Source organism: Cryptotermes secundus, unplaced genomic scaffold, assembly GCF_002891405.2.
Source record: "Cryptotermes secundus unplaced genomic scaffold, Csec_1.0 scaffold384, whole genome shotgun sequence".
In the NCBI taxonomy this organism is placed as follows: Eukaryota; Metazoa; Arthropoda; class Insecta; order Blattodea; family Kalotermitidae; genus Cryptotermes; species Cryptotermes secundus.
This window is the reverse complement of record NW_019731268.1, coordinates 70001-90892: the sequence shown is the minus strand read 5'-3', so window position 1 is coordinate 90892 and position 20892 is coordinate 70001. Positions and strand designations below refer to the sequence as shown.

Below are 20892 nucleotides of genomic sequence, written 5' to 3'. Positions count from 1 at the left end.
TCCACAGTTCTTGCTTTGAGCAAATATGCCACAACATAGAACCGAAGAAGCATCCAATAAATTTATACTTTACTGATAAAGACGATACATAGCAACAAACGGAACGCAACAAAGAAGGACATAGGAAAATAAAAACGCAAAATACGTCAGTTTTACATTATTTGAACAAGGATTCAACTTGATTTCTTAAAGAAACTTTTAAGTTTTCAAGTCTGAAACGCAATGTTGTAATACTGAGTAGCAATTTGACGAATCATATTATGGTGTACAGACCCGTTACTAATGAATTTAAACAGCGGCCGTTGCCAGATAATGCCCGCAACATACACGCATGTAGCTTTGCAGTTAGTCAGTGAAAGCAAGACTAGGAAGTTGGTATGAGATGGTCGCCAGCCTGGGGAGTTAGTCATTCGGAGCAACGAGTCAGTTGAGAGACGGTAGCGCGAGCGCGGTAGCTGAAGAATCTCAACTGTTAGAAGCTGTTACCAGGAAACAGCTAGTGAAGACAGAAGATTATGTATGCTGCAATTAAAGTGATCTTAAGGGTGTGTAATGCAGTGAGGCTGTTATAGTTATTTGTAGTTACGAGTTGTGGGTCTATAAGTGGTCAATAGAACTTGCCACCAAGCCAAACCCCGTCTATAATCATTCATACACGTGGAAATATATACGGCCGAAACTTTGTATATAGACGTATACATAAATAAAACTTAGGCTAAATGGTGTTTAACCAATTCTTTATGAAATGTTGCATCTACAATATTGTACTGCATATACGGGATGTCCCAGGAGGAAAAGTCAATATTCTAGCAGGTCATAATATCGGTCATTCTACGCAAAAACGTGTATATGTACATGTGTCCTATTCCAAACCGTTTCCGAGACAGCTATTTCACTGTACAGTAGTTTGGATTTGGCGCCCAATATTTTCCTTCCCTCCCGCATGTGAATCGGCGTGAAGCGTCAGTTGGCCGTTGTGACTGCTGATAGTGACATTGTAGGAGTGTTGTGAAAAAATGCCTCACATCTTCACAAATGCCGGATATGCCGATATGCTGCATGCTGTCCTCACACGAGTTGCAGAGTGCATTGATGTTGACGGTGGAATTTTCGAAAATACTAGGTAAACTGTACCAACTTTGTCGCTTGAACAATAAATGTCGGTATTAGAAACAGTCGCCGATCATAGTGGCCGCGCGGTCTAAAGCACGAACTGTCTTCGCCCCCTGTAACGCTGGGATCGTGGGTTCGAATCCCACTCGGAACATAGATGTCTGTGTGCGTTTATTATATTTGTGTTGTTCTGCGTGCAGGTAGCGGCCTTGCGATGGGCTGATCCCCCTTCCGAGGAGTACTACCGATTGTATATAGATTAAGAAACTGAAAAAGCGGCCAAGGTCCACAAGGGCTGTTGATCCATAACTAGACAGATTAGAAACAGTACGTAATATATCCTTATCTACAGTCTGGTAACTGTAGAGTGAAGTAGCTAGGAAACCATTTGGAATAGGATACAAGTACGTATACACTCTTTTGCTTAGAATGACTGAAATATTGATTCCCAGAATATTGACCTTTCCTGACATTCTATATATTTCAAATGCTCAAGTAACACAATAAAAGAACTTAGGGCTGTAGCTGGCTGTAGTTTCTTTAATTGTCATGTCGCTGTTTGAGGCGGAAGCAAGTACATTTCGTCAGCTGTTTATCTTACAATCTGCAATTAGACGGACAGAACTCTCATTACGTAGCCGATGAGAATAGCTTCATACCAAGAGACATGCCCGCTTCTTTCAGCTGGGAACTGAGTACTAAACTTTAACGACTACAGCCCTGTTCATTGTTGTCCTTTGCGGTCATTGTGATCCCACTTACCGGGGAGAACCGCCCTCTTCCCAGCTCCCAGGGTAGTCAGTGCCTTCGCAAGGGCCTCCAACTTCCTGTTGGGGCCCCCGGTGGAGGAGCTGATCCCCGGCAACAGCCGTGCGTCCATCCTGCACCAATAATATGACAGCATTACTATCATGTTCAGGAGCTGGACGTGCTTAAAATCTGTTCCATTTCCTGCAGGACTGTTACAGAGTATGTGTGTTTAAGTGTCGACAATGCATGTGGACATATGCCCTTGGTATGCTGCAGTTTCCATATCGCAGATGAGTTTCTCCAGTCAGAAACATCTGTCACTTCTAAATAAACTCTGAGACACGGAATCCCTTCCTTACTCAATATCCCGCGTTAAGTTTCGTAACAGTGAGATTTACCACTGTCATTACACAATTTCAGGTGAACACAGCAACGAATTGTCAGCATCAACATGTTACGTGACGTAAATTTTGTACAGTAAAACGTCAAAACAGTGAGCAGTTTTATGTTTCAATGCATTGTGCCTACTTTGTGGGTACTGGCAATATTTTGATGGTGATATGTGAAGAGTAGTATACTATATTGTAGCACGCAGACACGTTACTCGGTAACGACCTCGAAACAAACAACGAAACAACATCTGCTGCTAGGCAACAGATTTCTAATAAGCAAGTACATGAAACCGTTACTGAATAACGCCTACGAAAACAAACATGTCCCCACAGAAACGATTGTAGTACAACAATGAACGGTGTTTTCTACGCAATCCGGGCCGAGATGTTATAAGGAGAACGCGTTGCAATTTTGCGTTACCCAAGAATATCGTGCAGAACGTGGAGCTCGGTTTTGTGACATACGCCTACCTCAGCAGCCAACTCCCACACAGCCCATCGACGATCGTCATCCAGCAAAGAAGCAAGAAGCTGAATTATGTGGTTGTCAACATGGGGTCGTCCTGAATGGCGTCCCCCCCTTCATGGAACAATTGCACTCACCGTGCCACTGTGCGATATGGCAAAGCAGAATCACCACATGCTTCTCGCAGTCCCTGATAACAGTTTTGTGCACTACGACATCGTTCAACTTCAATTTTTATCCAGGAGCTTTGTTCTTGTTTCGTAAACATGTTGTTAGGGCGCTTGAACTGGGCTCCTGCACTTCAAGACGATGCACAATGTAACTCAATGAAACACAATCAGACCCACTCACTGCACTACTTCAACCGAACTTCTGCTATCAGCTACAGACGGCGCTAGTGCCACCTGACGCACATCTTTCATGTTACAGCAGTGTTGCCACTACTTTTTATCCAACCCTTGTATATGAAGAGAGGAGATTCTTTTTTCTGATTCACACTTAGCAAGAAAAGGTTCAGACACTGCTGACGGCTTTGGAGTATGGCTTCATCCAAGGGATTCTGGGTCCGAATATTTCTCAATTCCTCTGCTGAACGGCGAAAGTCAAGTCTGTATACTGGCCTCATCTTCTATAGAAGGAATTTTTAGAGTTTCTGTGAATATGGTTGGAGGACGTCAAGGTTGGAATGGAAGAAGCAATATGTCCATGGCACTAATAAAAATGAATCGGCATGTGTTACCAAGAAGAATGGATCAGCCTGTGGCTCCAAATATTATTAATCGGCTTACGGAACTAAGAAAATGAACTGGCTCATGACACCGATAAAAATGAATGGGCAAGTGTTACCAAGAAGAAAGAATCGGCCTGTGGCACCAACAAGAATGAATCGGCCTGTGGCACCAACAAGAAAGAATCGGCCTGTGGCACCAAGACGTTATCGGTGTGTGACGTCAAGAAGAACCGGCCGATGGTACAAGAAAGAGTCGGCCTGAGGCAGTTAGAATAACAAATCTGTCTGTGATACTAAGGGGATAAGGAGTCTGTACTTGTATGTAGCACCGAGGAGTCGAACTGTTCAGTATATTTTAACATAAAACAGTAAGCATCAGTAAGTGTGTGTGTGAGGCCCCGTAGGCTTGATCCCACTTCCCAGAGAAAGGGTGCAGCAGTCCTCGATATTCAGCCTATCAATTAAAAAGTTTATATTACTAGGTCAACATGGATAACAGCAAAGAACTGTGCAGGTGACAGAACTGCCACTCACTGCAATGGTTATGTGTAAAGCAGAGCATATGAAGAATGGAATTGCAGTTGGTGCAGGAGAAGAAACTGTTATTCATGCGATACGGGAAAGTTCGAGTGCAATGATTAGGATCCTACAATATGCAAGTTTGTGTTTTAGCCTTTGACATACTACTGTGTCTGAGAAGCGCCTCACCTGTAAAGGCGGCAATGAAGAACATTAACTAATTCCATAGAACCAAGTTCTCCTTGAGAAGATAATGACCTCTCAGCTAACAAAGAAATTTCTCCGCTTTTAATGGAATCCAAAGGCTCATTACCTATTCACAAGGGCCTGAGATTGGTCCCTATCCACAGCAAAAGTAATCTATTTCACCCCTTACAACTTGTTCATTCTCTATCCGTTTCAAGTCAAGTAATATACATTCATCTACGCTTCGTCCCTTTTGTTCTGGTTTTCAGATCAAAAATTGTATAAATTTCTTCTCTCCTGTTCATGCTACACACCCCGCCAATGTCATCCTTTCTGAATTTGTAAAGGTAAAAGCTAAAATTGTGAAGCTATCCCTGCAACAGGCCGTGAAGGCCCATAGGGTTGTGAGACGTCGAGGCTCCCACATTTTCTAGACAGCGGTAAGGCTGTCAGCCTTACGCACCGGCCGCCCTTTACCCCCAGAAAGATTCCTGGTACTCATTTCTGTTAGAGGCTGAGTCGATTGCGAGGCCATAGTGCAGCCGGAAGGATTAAATCAATTAAGAAATCCAGTGACCTCACCGGAAATCGAATCCACGACCTTTCGGCTTGAATCGCAGTATCTCAACCGACTTCGCTACCGCGTGCCCCCCCCCCCCTTTGAATTGTTGGTTCTAATAATATAGTATGAAGAGTAAAAATGGTGAGGCTCTTCATTATACTCGTACGAGTGTCTCCTTCCTGCTACTTCATCCTTCATAGGTCCAAATATTCTCCTCAGACATTCTCAGTCTGTGTTCGTCCCTTAGTAAACGAGACTAATTATTTTTTAATTCTCTTAGTGGGGGGTGGAGTCCAAATGGGTCCACTCGGCATGGCGGCCACTGATTGGCCTATTGTAGCCTGCCCCGGGTGATTATGATGATGGAGAATTTGGTGGAATGAAGATTGGCAGGGGAAACCGAAGTACTCGGAGAAAACCCGCCCCAACTCCACTTTGTCCACCACAAATCCCACTTGACAAAACCCGGGATCGAAACTGCTTGAGCTATGGCGCAGCCATATACGAGATCCATACACGAAAACAAGTAAAGTCACACAGTTTTGTGTATTCTGATCTTTATATTTTTGGACAGACTGGAAAAACGAATTTTTCTCACAATTTAATGCGTTCTTAATTTCTTATCGAACGCAACTGTAATTTATTCGTATTACAGACTTTCCCAAATATATTAGCTTTGTCATACATCAGATAGATATTTTGATATTATCACGTTTTAGGGTTGTGTGACTATAGACGGGATTTGGGATTGGATAATTCGATGTATTGCAACTTATACATTCACAACTCGGGACTACAGGCAGTTACAGCGCTATCGCTGACCTACACAGTTTGCCGTGTCCCCGTTACGCACACACCAGTGTCCTCAGTCTGTTATATTCTCCATTAGTCGATTCCTGGTAACGGATTTTAACACTGGAACTATAACAGTCTCAGTGTAAATGCAGCACACATTAAGTATTTCATTTCTTGCCATCTCTTCTCAATTACGTTCGAGTGCCGACTCTCAATTCTATAATTCTCAGTCAGAGTCAGAGTCAGTGTTACTTTACGACTGGTGATTTACCACCAATCAGATCGTCTTGCTGTCAAGCCCCTTGAGACCCCCAACCAGTATTTTTCTAAACCGAATGCTTGCGGTTATAGTCCTTATGTAACATTCTCTCTTATGAGAGGATAATTCTGTCGTTTACAATTGCTGCTGGGCCCTGACAGCGCAGTCATTCTGAGGTCCGAGTCCTGTGGAACCCATGAATACCTTTGACTTTCTCAGTTTCAGGACTCCCCAAACCTGGAGGGCCAGGTCCCTGTATTTACATCCCCCCAGGAACAGGGTGGCCCAGTTATACCCACAGGCAATGAGTTCCTTTTCCGTCGCCTTTCACGACTTGCAGGGCTACGCCCAGCAACGGATTGTTTACCAAGAATCTGCTGCTATAGCAACTCTGTCGGTCAGCAAAAATTCCCGTTCTCTACACTGTTGCAGGACCCTATCAGGCTGTACGGTGACAGCAGGAACCTAAATGGCTTTAGAGCCTGTCTACACGTACAGTGAGCTACATAATGTATATGTACTTATTTACTTACTTACTTACTTACTCATGGAGCTGAGCCCTTCTTGAGGAGCCGCAAATTCTGCAGCTACTCAAGAATTGCCCAGAATTTTATGGAACCCGAAAGTTCATTACCGTGTTCATAAGAGCCCTCCACTGCTCCCTATCCTAAGCCAGATCAATCCAATCCATACGATCCCATCCTATCTCTCTAAGATCTATTTTAATATTGTCCACTCACCTACGCAATGTAAATGTAGAGCCACACGAATTTTGCAGAATATTTTGCCGTTTTCAGATACATTTTCCTGAAGCATCTATATTAAATCTCGCGAATTTTCTGGCTACTCATGGATAGAACTATCTAGAGAACTCGATGACTCCCCTCCCCGCATCCTTATAGCAGGTCGCCAATTCCCTGGGGGTGGCGACCCACATTTTGAAAAGCAATGCAATAAATTCATTCCTGTTTCCACGGTACCTATCTCTGGAAGATATCCAGGCAAATTAAATGAAAGCACTGGCACATAATGAACCATAAAACACAAATGGAATGGACGTCGAAAAGAATTCGATGACGCAAGGAAATTTGTTTCCTTCCGTCCATTAGCCACGGATTGTGTAAAGTTCTATCATGCAGGAACAGATGGGTAAGAGCCACAGAAGTTCTCAGCTGCAGGCAGAGATAACGGCTATGCGCTGCACCTATTATGGCGGAGGCGCCAAAACTCCTCCCAAACACGCGAATTGCTCCGCCGAGTAAGTACAGTGTTCTACATAAGTAATTTCGCGTTTATTCTGGCTTGAGTCTGTTTCCTCGAATATTCAATATTTTTCTGTGGTCTAGTGGTCAGAGTTCCTGGCTACAGATCTGGAGGTCCCGGAATCGTTTCCCGGCGCTACCAGATATTCTGAGAACTAGTGGGTCTGGAACACAGCCTCGTGATGATAACTGAGGAGCTGTTTCAAAGAAATAGCGGCTCCGGTCTAGAAAACCGAGATTAACGGCCGTGGGGTTTCGTTGCGCTGACCACGCGACACCCTCTATCCGCAAAAGTTGGCACTAACTTCACCGACAAGCGGCGGTCGCTCTTTCGGTATAGTTCGTTTGAGGGTTACAGGTCACAGAGTTTATTTTTCAATATTTTTTATTAAAATACAGAATACAGTGATCTTTCATTTTATACTGTCACGTATTCGGGGTTTGCGTGACTAATAATACTGGGTTCTGGACTGGATGATTGGATTTACTGGCACTTTTTTATAATTACAATTGTACAGCTCACAATCAATGATTGCCTAAGACTCGCTCTGTTCCTTACTGGACCACGAGCTTCTTCTCTATAACCATGTCGAATGAGACCGACGAATCGCTGCTCACACATTGAACTCCCTTACGAATGAATTACGATTCTCTTACACGTACAACTTTCAGACTGCCAGAATACAGATCACCATCTCAACGGTTCCTCTGTTATTCTGTGTTATCAGTTGCCACGGGAATCTGTGTTTACTGAACCGTTGCCTAACAAATGGACTTCCGCTTCCAGGTTTTCAGGCGGTGTTTATCGAAGTGCCGTCTAGCAATGGATTTTTCCGTTACAATATTTAAAGAAGTTAGGAAGTGAAGAGTTCTATCTTCTGGGACATAACTCCATGTAGTGCCCTGAACGGCAACCTGACTTTCAACGAACTACACGGCGTTATGTCCCAGAAGATATTGCTCTTCATAACCACGGCTGTGAGAAACTCAAATTCTACATAAGTCAGGAAGTGTGTACATAGAGCAAAAAATTTTGGCGCATTTTCTCCACTTTCCTTAATTATCTCAAAAGTCGCAATACCTATTGAGAATAAAATATTGTGACGTATAGACCCATTGCTAGGCAACGACTCGGTAAACACATTCCCGCGGGAACCAACGCGCGCAAAAATAGGACACCTATTGCTAGGCAACGAATCAATAAACACGCCTAAAACACTACTTAACAATAGAAGACGGTGTTTTCTGTGGGATCCGCCCCCAGGGCTATATAACGGGAGTTCCAGCATTTAGTTATTATAAGAATTTTAGTGAGTCCAGTTGAAGAAGAGTTAATTTGGGTCAGTTGCTGTCGAAAATTGGGCGGTGTTATGGAAATGACAGTCTAAGGTGATTGAGAAGAGATGGCAAGAAGTAAATTAGGCTGTGAAAGAAGTCTTCGTGTGTGATTTGAAGTGACAGTGAGACTATTGTAAATCCGTTGCCAGGATACGACTAGTGCAGACTGAGAACACTAGTGCGCGTGTAACGGTGAACTGTAAAGCGTAGATCAGCGACAGCGCTATATTGCCCGTAGTTCCGAGTACTGTTTATAAGGTGTCAATAAATCCAATAATTCAATCCAAAACCAATAATACATGTGACAGTTTCGAAAATTTTCATTGCGATAAATATTTAGCGAGTTATGCTCGAGACATGCGCAGAAACCCGTGTAGATCTACGTGTAAAGTGTGCGTTATTTTCTCCAATTTTAACCAAAACTGGAACAAGTCGAAAATATTCAGAGAAAACTTTTCAGTTTAAAATATTATGAGAATCCATTCTGTGATTCTCGAAGTCATGAATGCAGATAAATGGAAGACAATTGCGCACTTCTTTTTTTCGATTTTTCATTTTTTTTTATTGCTAGTGGGGTGGGACTAAGTTCCTTGTACTGCGGCCACTTCTGGCCTATTGTACCAGCCCCAGATGAGAGGTGAGGGTGATTGTGGAGCAATTGGTGGAATGAAGATTGGCAGGGGAAACCGAAGTACTCGAAGAAAACCTGCCTCAGCGCTACTTTGTCCACCACAAATCCCACTTGACCAGACCCGGGAGCGAACCCGGGCCGCCGCGGTGGGAAGCTTGAGCTTAAGCTGTGGCGCGGCCTCTTTTTCATGCTTACATTAAGACATATCACATCTCAATCTATTAATGCTGCTCTGCTTAACTGACTTCGGTAGTATTAACTGTAACTTATTTAAAAGGAGTTCTTCCACAATGGATCCATTATCCGGATATATAATTAATAATACTGCTAACATAAGGGGAGCCGGGATAGCGCAGTCAGTATAGTGACTGGCTACGGGCTGGACGACCGAGGGGGTCGGAGTTCGAGTCCCAGTATGATTAAGAATTTTCTCTTCTCCATGTCTTCCAGACTGGCTCTGGGGCCCACCTAGCTCCCTACCCAATGGGGGCTATTTTCCCGGGGGAAAAGCGGCAGGGGCGTGAAGCTGACCACTCGCCTCCAACTAGTATCGAGGTAAAGAAAATGTGGACCTATACATCCACCCCCCCACCCCATACGTCTTCATGGCCTAGTGNAAGACGAAAGACCTATAAATATAGTTTACTGCTGGAGTTTAACTAGAGTTAAAAACAAGACCGCGCCATAGCTCAGGCGGTTAGTTGCTAGCTTCCCACAGCGGCGGCTCGGGTTCGAGCCCAGGTCAGGTCATGTGGGGTTTGTGGTGATCAAAGTGGCACTGGGGCAGGTTTTCTCCGAGTGCTTCGGTTTTCCCTGCAAATTCTCACTTCACTGACTACTCCACATTCATTATTATCTATCATCCGGGGCCGATACAAAGGCCGACGTACAAAGTGGACTCTCACCCCACCCCAAGAAACTAAAAAAACATAAAACATAACAAAACCTTTTCAGGAAGATCTCGGACTTGTTGGACACCAAACAGCAAGAGAGGAAACAAACTGTAGACACGAATCTCTGTGCACAACACACGCTCGACAAACGTCTCCACCGACTACACACACACGAACGGCGCAGAACGCGAAGCACCAATTCAGTTTCACACACATTAGTGCTTGAGCGACGCGCCTTGCTAATGCGCATTCATATGTCCCGCCACGAGTTACTAACGTTTGGTAACATTTTGCAAATTCAATGAATACAAAACCTTAGAGCAACATCATTTTCTTTATCTTCTTCTACCTTAAGGGATTAGACTGTGTGACCTATGCCCATTCAAAATTAATTAATTCTTAGACAGTCGGTAGGACTCCTTGAACGGGGGATCAGCCCGTCGCGAGGCCGTTACTTGCACAGGAAATCATAAACGGACAGACATCCATGCCTGAAGTAGGATTTGAAATCACGATACTAGTGTTTAAGGGGGCGAAGACATTTCATACCTCAGACCGCGCGGCCACTGTGCTCGGCACAAAATCTCATTCAACTGGATGATTTCCGTTACTTAGAGCTTCGTCTACTCCGGATGGTGAGCGGTTGATTTCCTCCCGTGGTTTAGGGAAGCCACTGAGAAACACGATGAGATATATATGCGAGTTGAGGTTCTCAGAGCGGAGACTGAAGAGTACTGTTTTCTGAGATGCGTCGTCTTATTATTTGGTAGTTCATGGACCTTTCGGAGGAGCATACTGCCTACATCTTCAGGGTTGACGGGGCGAGCGACTCTGATTGTCGCCTGCTTCTTGTTAGTTTCTTCGGCTATGAAGATGGAGGAAGTATGTTGCTCCGACACATTGTTGAACTTCACCGAACTACACGGTGTTACATCCCAGTAGATAGGAATCTTCCCGACAAGATCAGTTTGGTTCCGCCTGCGACTAGAAGTCGAATCTTGTCCTTCCATCTCGGCCGATCCACACTGGACGGTTACAGTTGCTATAATCTGTTCTGGATTAGCAACGATGTTACTGCATAAACATGCGTGAATTAAATCGTCGCTTATTGTAAAAAAAATAAAAACCTTAAAATTCAGGCTTTCGTCTAAATATGTGTTCAATCCGAGCTTTTGCTGAAACTAGATACGGCCAGGACAATTTCTATACCAAAGGGTTCTGACGATGATATTCAACACTCGGGACTTCTGGGTTCTGGACTTTGTCCCCCATCCGGTATTCTAAGGGACACAACATTTCGGAAACCAGATCTGTTTCTTTCTAACGGATCCAACAGAGTAGGTGCCTCTCACCGTTCACCTGAAGACGGTAACATATCCTGGTTTCGAAACGTTGTTCCTTAGAAAACCAGATGATGGACAAAGTCCAAAAAAAAAAAACGAGTAATCCCGGATATCTTCAAATTCCCTTTGTTTTCAGTGGGCCGTGAAGGGTATGGACAGTAGGAGTATTTGCAGCAAAATTGTGTCCGAGGCCAGTGATATGAAATCAAAAGACTAATCCAAATTCGCAGTTGATGTGTACATATCTCGACAGCAACACATACAATTGCTCAATTTCATACACCCGTAAGAGCCATAAGATATATTTTAATGAAGTCTATTCGTATATGCATCTTGTTAACTTCAAACGGGTTCAGCAACGAAATTATACGATCGATCGTGATACAGGTCTAACATATATCATGTAGTCACCTCGACAGCACAGAAACCACTCTCCAATCGCGAGTTACCTGAAAACCCCGCGGTCTGAGAAACCAATGCCTTATCCGTAATTGAGGGTTAGAGAAATCGCAAATACTGTTACTCATCAAAACTTAAATTGGCTGTTCCTCCAGTACATAATGACATGAGATATAAAATGCGAGTAAACTTTATAAAACTGCATCATGGAATAAAATAAAGGAATATAATTACTGAAAGGTAAAAACATCAGCGGTTCTCTGGCATTATGAAGACGCTGGCTGACAACAAATGTGGATTTTTTGGTGCCGGAGTCACTGATTATTTTTTCCTCGTGTACGCAAATTAAAATCAGCGTATTATTATTATTATTATTATTATTATTGGAGGGGCTGGGTTTCCCCATGCACCGAGACCAGTGGTCTATTGTACGTCCCCCTATGATATTCTACCAGTCTCTATACCCTACCGATACTGGTGCGCGCCATCAGTCCCGACTCAGCCAGCGAGTTCGGCCTCTACTGGCTCAGCGGTATCTAGATGCTTCCCCCATCTACCAGAGGCGTTAGAGACTATTGTTTGGCGGGAAATGTCCTTAATAAATGGCTCAGAGGCCTCCTTGAGGCATGAGGCTCTTTTACGTGCCGTAAAGCTACGACACGGGACCCACGGTTTAAAGTCCCTCCCGGAGGACTTGTTCCCTGAATTTTTCCGCCCTTAAAAATTCCACGACCTCAGCCGGGTTTGAACCCGCGTACCTTGAGTCATGAGGTGGGAACGTTACCCCTAGACTACGGAGGCCGCTTTAAAATCCGCGGATAGACAACGTAAAACCAAATCTGGGATTGGAAACACTGGATATAAATAGAAAACCACGGATATTTGAAATAGAACATTGACGAATCCCGGTGGGGAGGGGATGCTCTACTAGGAAATGAACGGGAATGAACTGAACTCGGATGTGACTTCAAATTCCACGGGGATGTAGCTTTCTTCACCTCCACAGTCTGTAGAAAGAACGCTGTAAAGAGCATGGCATGATTTTTAAGAACTTCTTTACTGTCAGAATATATGCCATTACTTCTTGGGCACAACGTATAGAATCAATTACAGACGCACAGTCTCGAAATAGTTCCCGAATTAGTAAGAAAGTGTTAGGTTGTACTGGGTTCCCAATAATGCTATTGTCTAAATAAGCATGAGTAAGACTGCCTTTTGCCGGTCACGGTAGCTGAGCGGTCTAAGGCATGTACTGTCTTCGCTCGCTTGGAAACCGGGATCGTGGGTTCGAATCCCACTCAGGGCATGGATGTTTAGTTTGTGTGTTTTTCTGTGTTTGTGCACAGGTAGAGGCCTTGCGACGATCTGATCACCCGCCCAAGGAGCCCTACCGATTGTGTATGATCTAGAAAAACCGAAGTGAACGGATAAATTCATGGAGGTAGACCTAGGTCCACTGGGGCTGTAGTGCCAAGGAAAACAAAAAAGACTGCCTTTTTATTACAGTAAGCCTCTATACATTAATTCTTTCTAAACACTTCCTATTTAGTTATATTATTTTTTTAAATATAGCTTTCTCTGCAATTAGAGAAACTGCAACAAATACGAGTCATGTATTAATATTTGAAATTCCCCGTACATTTAAAAAAAAGTTTCTCGTCGCGGATATAAAAGAAAGATGAAGCTATCCCTGTAACAAGCCGCGGAGGCCCTTCGGGTTGAGATGTCGAGGGTCCCACATTTTCTAGACAATCGGCTCACACATGGCGGTGACGTTGTCAGCCTTATGCTCGGCCGCCCTTTACCCCCATGAAGATCCCTGGCGTATTTAACTGTACAAGAGCTTGGATAGTTCAGTCGGTATTGCAACTAGACTATGAGCTGGATGATTGAGAAAACTGGATTCGATTCCCGGTAGAGGTAAGATATGTTTTCCTATCGACAGCATCCAGACCGGCTTTGGGGATCACCCAGCATCCTCTCCAATGAATAGCAAAAGTTCTTTCCCCAACAGTAAAGTGGACGGATCATGAAGCTGACCTCTCGTCTCCGTGTCTTAACGGCTAAGTTCTTAATTCATTAAGCACACAAATTACTTCACCGAATTATATCGACTTCACTGTATGCTTATAGTCCAATATGAGAGTCGCTTGAAATAGGCCACTTTTCGATCTAGTAACAAACCTTGAATTCTGAAATTTGGAACAGTCGACTCTAACGACATCTATAGAAGCCGTATGAATATTAAATCTGCGTTACAATCCAGACGATGGTGTATAACACGCAGATATATTGGGTTTTCGGACTTTATCCATCGTCCTGGTTTTAAGATAACTAAGAAAAACACGACGTTTCGGAAACTGGATCTGTTTCCGTCCTCAGCTGAGGACACCTATTCTGTTGGGTCCCTTAGAAAGAGCTAGCCTCAATCACTGGTCCAGTTTCCGAAACGTCGTGTTTTTCTTAGTTATCTTAAAACCAGGACAATGGATAAAGTCCGAAAACCCAATATATCTGCGTGTTATACACCATCGTCAGAATCCTATAGTAACTAATCCACAATATGTCCAGAACGCGAATCTTTGAGGTTATGAAGGATATAAGGCCGTGTAGTGTACTGGAAGTCAACCGAAGTTTCGGATGAACATATCGCCTCAATCTTCAGGGTCGAAGAATAAGCCGACCAAGGAATTAGCATGAAAGCAGGTGGCAAGCTGTTTTCTTGCTCGGCTTATTCTTCGGCCCTGAAGATGAAGACGACTTATTCCTCCGAAACGTCTGTTGACTTTCAACGGTCTACACGGCGTTATATCCCAGAAGATATTAATCTTCATAGCCACCGGTGTGAAAATCTCGAATCCTGCTCTGAGGTTATATTTCCTAAGAAGAGAAACCAGTGTTAGTAGGTCGCCCCCCCCCTCCCCGACGCCTTCCGGCACAAATTCGGAAGGCATTATTGATTTAAACTTAGTGTAACACTACGAACATGTGAAGTGTGGATACTCCCATTTAGGAGCCGCCCTGGGGCCTCTGTGCCAGTCACCTATGACACACCGCCCGTTCATCCCCTCAAAGCATAGAGGTTACTGTAGTACCACCTACTTTAACGTTCAAAACTCTGTAACTTTATCACACACTGTCTTCCGTAAGATTCCAACAATAAGCAGCGTTGATTTATATTTACAGGTCAGTCTCTGCATGAAGATCTCTGTTTTCAGGGTTGTAACGCCGTGCAGTCCGTTGAAAGTCAACCGACGTTTCGAAGGAATATTTCGCCTCTGTCTGTAGAGTCGAAGAATAAGTAAAGCAAGAAACAAAGGTGAAGCAGGTAGACAACCGCGCATCAGTAGGACTTTATGTATATCAGTTTACATTCTCCAAAAGTGTATTCGCTGCAATAATGTTAATGATAATAATAATAATAATAATAAAAGACTGTAAAATATGGATCCATATTAATACAATACAATTAAAGTGTTCTATTTTTCTTGTAACTCGCCTGATGATGATCTAGAAGAGGTCGAAATATGTAGCGTACACCTTCGCATAATAAACAGATAATAGAGACACAGTAGTGCCTATCTTGTCTTCAGTTTGACGGCCCAATTTACATGATTACCAGGTAGAATGAGCTAGTTTCTTGCTTGGCTTATCCTTCAAAACTGAAGATGGAGATGAAATGTTCTTCCGAAACGTCGGTTCACTTTTAAAGGACTACAAAATTTTCTATCCCACCGCTGTGAGAATCTCAACTCCTACAATATGCCATGTGTTTTCTGTGAGCTAGAAGGTGAGTTTCTAAATAGCAGCTTTCAAAATGTCAACACACTCTCTACAGCAGGGCTCGAGGATTTAGTAGAGCTCAGAAAATCTCATGAATATGGGAGAGAACATCAATTCCTGGCAGAGGAAGAATATTTCTCCTCATTACGCCCAGATAATCTGGGGCGACCCTATCTCCAGGGACTAAGCTGTCAGAGAACATGCTGAATGTTCAACATCATCAAGAACAGATTTATACTGCTTGAAGCTTTACCTCCACGACCCCACACACCTGTCTGGAGTGGCGCTTAAGTACAGAGACAGTTATTTTTTATATTCCCAGCGGTAAGGGAAATTTACTTTGTATTACAGAAACCAAAACTAATTCCATGGACGTGGGTCCTTCTTGAGAAGCCGCCAGTAGCTCAGCTGCTCAATAATTTTCCAAAGATTTATGGAACCCAAAGGTCCATTGCCGTGTTCACAGGAGTCCTCTGCTGGTCCCTATACTGGGCAAGATGAATCCAGTTCATACCACCCCATTATTTTTCTCTAAAATCCAAGCACAAGAGCTCTGTATCTGACGGAAGACAGTAAAGTGATATATATATTGCCACCTATATGAGTGACTAAAGACGGGGTTTAGATTGGTAATAAGATTTATTGAACACTTACAGATCCTAAGTACAAGTAACCATAGCGCTATCGCTAATTCACAAACTCTGCACTTCACTACAGCAAGTACTAAATCTTCTCAGTCTACTGTCTCTTCACCAGTTGTTGTCTGGTAACGGTTTCCAATGCCGTAGGTACCTCGATTTCTGTGTTTGTAACTTCACGTCCTCGCTGGCTGTCGCCTATCTCACTACAGGTCCCGAGCTGAAGTAACTGGCTTCCAACTGCCGAACTCCCAGGCTGGTGACCACATTACACCAACCTCCTACTCTTCCCACTGCCTGCTCAAGACTCTCTCTCAATCAAAGTCAAAGTAAAAGTTACTTTACGACTGATGGTTTACCGCCAATCAGTTCGTCTTGGCGCCAAACCCCTAAGAGGATAAGAACCAGATTTTTTTTCTTTGCAACTGAACCTTGCGGTCATAGTCCTTATGTAACATCCTCTCTGACAACAGGATGGGTTTCTCTTGTGAATATGCTTGGCCTTTCATCAAGTGTGCTTATCGCACATACAGTATTTTACTGAAAATCCTCTCTTTTGCACTATATACAAGTCCTGTCAGTCCAGGCTTTGCAAAACCGGTAAGTGACGTTCTTCTCTTAAGAGTAATATTAAGTTCAGCGTTCATACAATACAATTGAAGCCCACGGCTTACGTCCAACATTTTGGGAACTTTAATTTCAGCAGGGATGTGTTTTTACAAACAGCACCCGATGTTGCATTCATGGATGGGCTTCAGGATATTGAAGCAACTGGATCATGAGAAGTTTTGTAGTAGGACAGGTGAAATCCGAAGACCGCCGTTACACTTCTGAAGCAGGTGTAAATGTAACCTCATTGTTGTACTCTCGCGCGTCCTGCCCGTAACTGAAAGTTTCTATACTGATTTACTTAACGACGCCATCAATTGTTCAGTTCAGATTATAAGATTTCGAATTGTAGCGTTAATGAATTGGAAAGGATATGGAAGGAAATATAGGAGAGACTGTACATGTAGTCAAATCTCCACCCATTACTGACCTCTAAAGATATGAGCTGTCTGCTTCACAACCGGGCAAACTGCCCTCCCCCCCCCTGTAGGCGGTGATTCTGGACGTAATCTTGGCCATATACAGTTTGACCAATCTAGATGGAAAAATTCTAGACTATGAACAATTCCTTTTTTTTTTAGTATTTTTTGTTGTGCATTGTTCTTTTCCGTGGGTTATTTAACGACGCTTTTTAAGTATCGAGACTTTATAACATCGGATGAGAGATAAATGCTGAATTGGAAAGTCTTGGAAGAAAGCGGCAGTGGCCTAATTTAAATGTCATTCCGGAATGTTCCTGGGGGACTTGAATAAAACCACTAAGTCCCTTTCTCAAGATAACCTGTGTCCCAGCCGAGATTCCAACCGGGCACCTTCGAATAAATATTCCAGGTTTTTACCGCTAGGCCAACCTGCTCAGTGTGTGTATTGTTTATTTGGGTATTTTAAATACGTCACATAGTCTTTGTAAAAAGCGCAGAGAACGACGAACACATGTACATCTTCATCTAAAGAGTACGCTATTGTCGTGCTAATTTAACTAAACTTAGAATTTACTAAAAAATTGTAAAATTCCCCTCGGTGGTTCTCAGGTTCTTACATGCGGACAGACAGGCAACTGTACGGCTAGAGAGATGGACAAGACAAGAGGTACGAGATGCATTTTTACAGCTTTCCGTTGACAAGTCAAAACGGTGGTCAAGTATTCGAAAGAAAGAATACCAATAACTGTTAATGGCGACAGTCATCCAGCAGAGTAGAATGGGGCAAGATCTGGCATTTACGGTTTGTCGTGATTTCCTCCTACATTTTCAGAAGATAAAGAAACATATCAATTCTGGAATCAGTAATCATTCAAGCCTATTTAAAAGACCACCTGTTTTACTAACAATTCATACCAGAAATTAATGTCAACTCTTAATCTGAAAACTTTGTTATTATAATTGCAGTTGTTAGATACAACGGTACTTACGTATTAACGGATGATCCAAGACACTTTACAACTTTACTGCATTACCATACTTGTAAAAGCAGAACCCAAGCCTAACCTTAAAATTTGCCTCCAACAACAGGTCCACATATTTGTGGTTTAGGTATCGTTTTTGAAAAAATAGGCATCTGTTTCCGTTTGAAAACGTCAGGCTTCTGGTTTTGTCCTTAAATAAATATACTTTTTAAGGTTTGGCTCGGGATTTTGTTTTCACGGATCAATTTCTACTGTTGCCAGCTCTAATGTGGCGGACATGAGAGAAAAAAATTTAAAAAGCGTCATCCGCTAATACGTAAGTACAGTTTTATTTATCATACTTGTCTACGTCTCTGAATTACCCCATTTTTCTACACACACACACATATATATATATATATCCTTAGAATTCTGTTACTTTATATACAATCACATCAGTAATATCAACAATGGATCTTTTCAGTATATCATACTTCCTAATTATATGTGTGCATTAGGTCCAGAGAATGCTGGGTAAATCAGTTAGGTAGGTTCATTAGATTTTATTCTAAGTTTTTCTTTATTCCTATACTATAAACCTGACAGACCAAGTAGGTACCTAAAATCTTTGACCTTTTTCAAATTTACCCCAGTTACTATTTTTTGCTCCTATCATATACTTCGAAATCCGTTTCCAAAACGTTTGCTTTATTTTCGTGTACATTCGTAGTATATAATTCCAAAACTGTACTCAAACTAAAAACCTCTTTCTTTTTGTGACAGTTATTTTCCTGTTAACAATATTTCTCTTACGAGAGACCAAATTTCACACCCATATAAAACGAACAAAATGATTAATTTATGACTTGTGATAGGAAGTAAGTAGATATGATCCGGAAATGAGAATTCAACCTGATCTCATTTTTTCGATGTCCAAATATCCAGTTATCGCTCTTCGGATTATTAATTTCGGCATATGATTGAGATAAATTCTTATTCGGAGCTCCGTTCATGAGATCTGATGAAAACCAATTTACGTTTCGTGCAGTTGGGCAAAACGAAATTTACTGTTTCTTCGATGTTTTAGTGTGACTCCTTATATCAAAAATCGTGAAAATGCATTACCTGTTTGGGAAATTCGTGTGGTCGGACGGACGGACAGACAGAAAGGACGGCTCCTACTGAGTGGATAGAATGCATGAAACAGTAGTGTCACAGTTACCATCAATTAAATTTTGGTGTACGGAGGACCTAAGATGACACTAGTTACGTTCACACCTCCTTTGTAATGTCAGGCTTTGAGTTTGCTTAGCACCTCCGCAAACTATATTTTCACCAGTTATGGGCATCGTAACAGTCATGAATTTAAATGGTGTTGTTATTCTATTCGGCAATTAAAAACCCTATACATATTCGGATATCATCTTGCAGATAGGGCACCCCTATACATATTCGGATATCATCTTGCAGATAGGGCACCGTGAAATAAAGGCAACAGATTTTTTTTTAACATATCTTACTCAAAACCGCTCAGCACTCCACTGTAAGGCCTATGCTTGCGTGTGCTGTTGTAAACACTACTGTGTAACAAAGAGCGCGAATGACAGCAATCAGATAATGGATTATATGGTGTATTGACAGCAGTAACCGGAATTCTGCTGTACACACATCAAAGACGTGAATGTGGGAGTAGCAAGAGCAGTGAGCGAGCATTTATCGAAACTAAACCTATGTAACTGTGAACGGAAAGTGAAAACAGTTCAATCATACATATCTGCAGTTCATTACGTGAACTTACATTCATAATTCTACGAAGTAGCACACATCAGATACAACACGTTTGTTTCATCGCTTTATCGCCACTAATTTCAACGGGAACTGCTAAGGAAAATTACTGACAGATTTTAAACTGTTTTTACATTAACATGTTACGCTGTGACAACTGTATAAGGTTATGATAGCAATTAAACAATTAAAAAAACAGAAAACACTGTCAAATGGGCACATATCAAAGACTAAAAATGTAATGTTAAAAGCACCTCCAATTGCGATGTCGCACATGAACAGAATTTCTAACTTACGCCTGAATTTGATTAGCTCTTGAAGTTGGTATGAGTGCATTTGCAACCTTATAGCAGATAACTACAACCCGACTACATGCAATATTTACACATTACAGTACTTTACTTATTCAATGCTGACGATACTGCATAACTTCCTTCGGCTTCCGGCACTAACTTTAAGCTATTTTCTACAGGATTGCTTTTGCTTCTACTTCTACTTACCGCTAAACACCAACTGAATTTGATTTGCGCACGTCCATTGCTGCTCATGCGCACTATGACAAAACCGCTCAAAATTTCAGTACCACCAACTGATGATAAAATTATGGGATAATGGTGATACTGCAGGGCTTTGCCAAACATTAACGTATATTCCCCTGCCTTATTTCATACATTACACGTTATATAACACAATAGGCTTCGTTATTATATACGAAGCAATAAAAACCACAATATTTAAAATCCAAGACATACGATTTTTCTTTAGATTTGATTAAGTACACTATGAAAATTTCATATCACAAAAGTATGCACATGTAATCTCATTAACAGCACTAAAAATTAAGTACAGAGCTTCTAAACAACAGTCATAGTCAATACATTTCAAAATAAAATTTTCACATCACTCAAAAGTAAATAAAGCAAAATAGTAAAAAAAAATATCTAAAACTGTATAAAGAGTGACAATAGAGTTAACAACTGAATCACTGAAATACTGAAAAAAAAAACACAGGAAACTTGACAACTGCATGGAAGTCCCATGGTTATAGATAAAAA

General features: G+C 42.2%; 1 protein-coding gene across 4 annotated transcripts in view; it reads right to left on the bottom strand.

The window, feature by feature from the left end:
- The window catches only part of LOC111866781 (inactive ubiquitin carboxyl-terminal hydrolase MINDY-4B), a 72349-nt gene extending 51849 nt beyond the window's left edge, over positions 1–20500 (bottom strand). Inside the window, exons 1-2 of one of the 4 annotated variants that reach the window (XM_033752404.1) lie at positions 20240–20500; positions 1876–1994 (exon numbers count right to left, since the gene is read on the bottom strand). In XM_033752404.1, the coding sequence (XP_033608295.1) occupies positions 1876–1994; positions 20240–20478 (358 nt within the window). In that variant the 5' untranslated portion in view covers positions 20479–20500. Of the gene's footprint in view, positions 1–1875; positions 1995–9949; positions 10022–20133 lie in introns of those variants that run through there. The other 3 variants (XM_023856032.2, XM_023856033.1, XM_023856038.2) reach the window with 3 other exon arrangements.
- Positions 20501–20892: the final 392 nt, after the last annotated feature.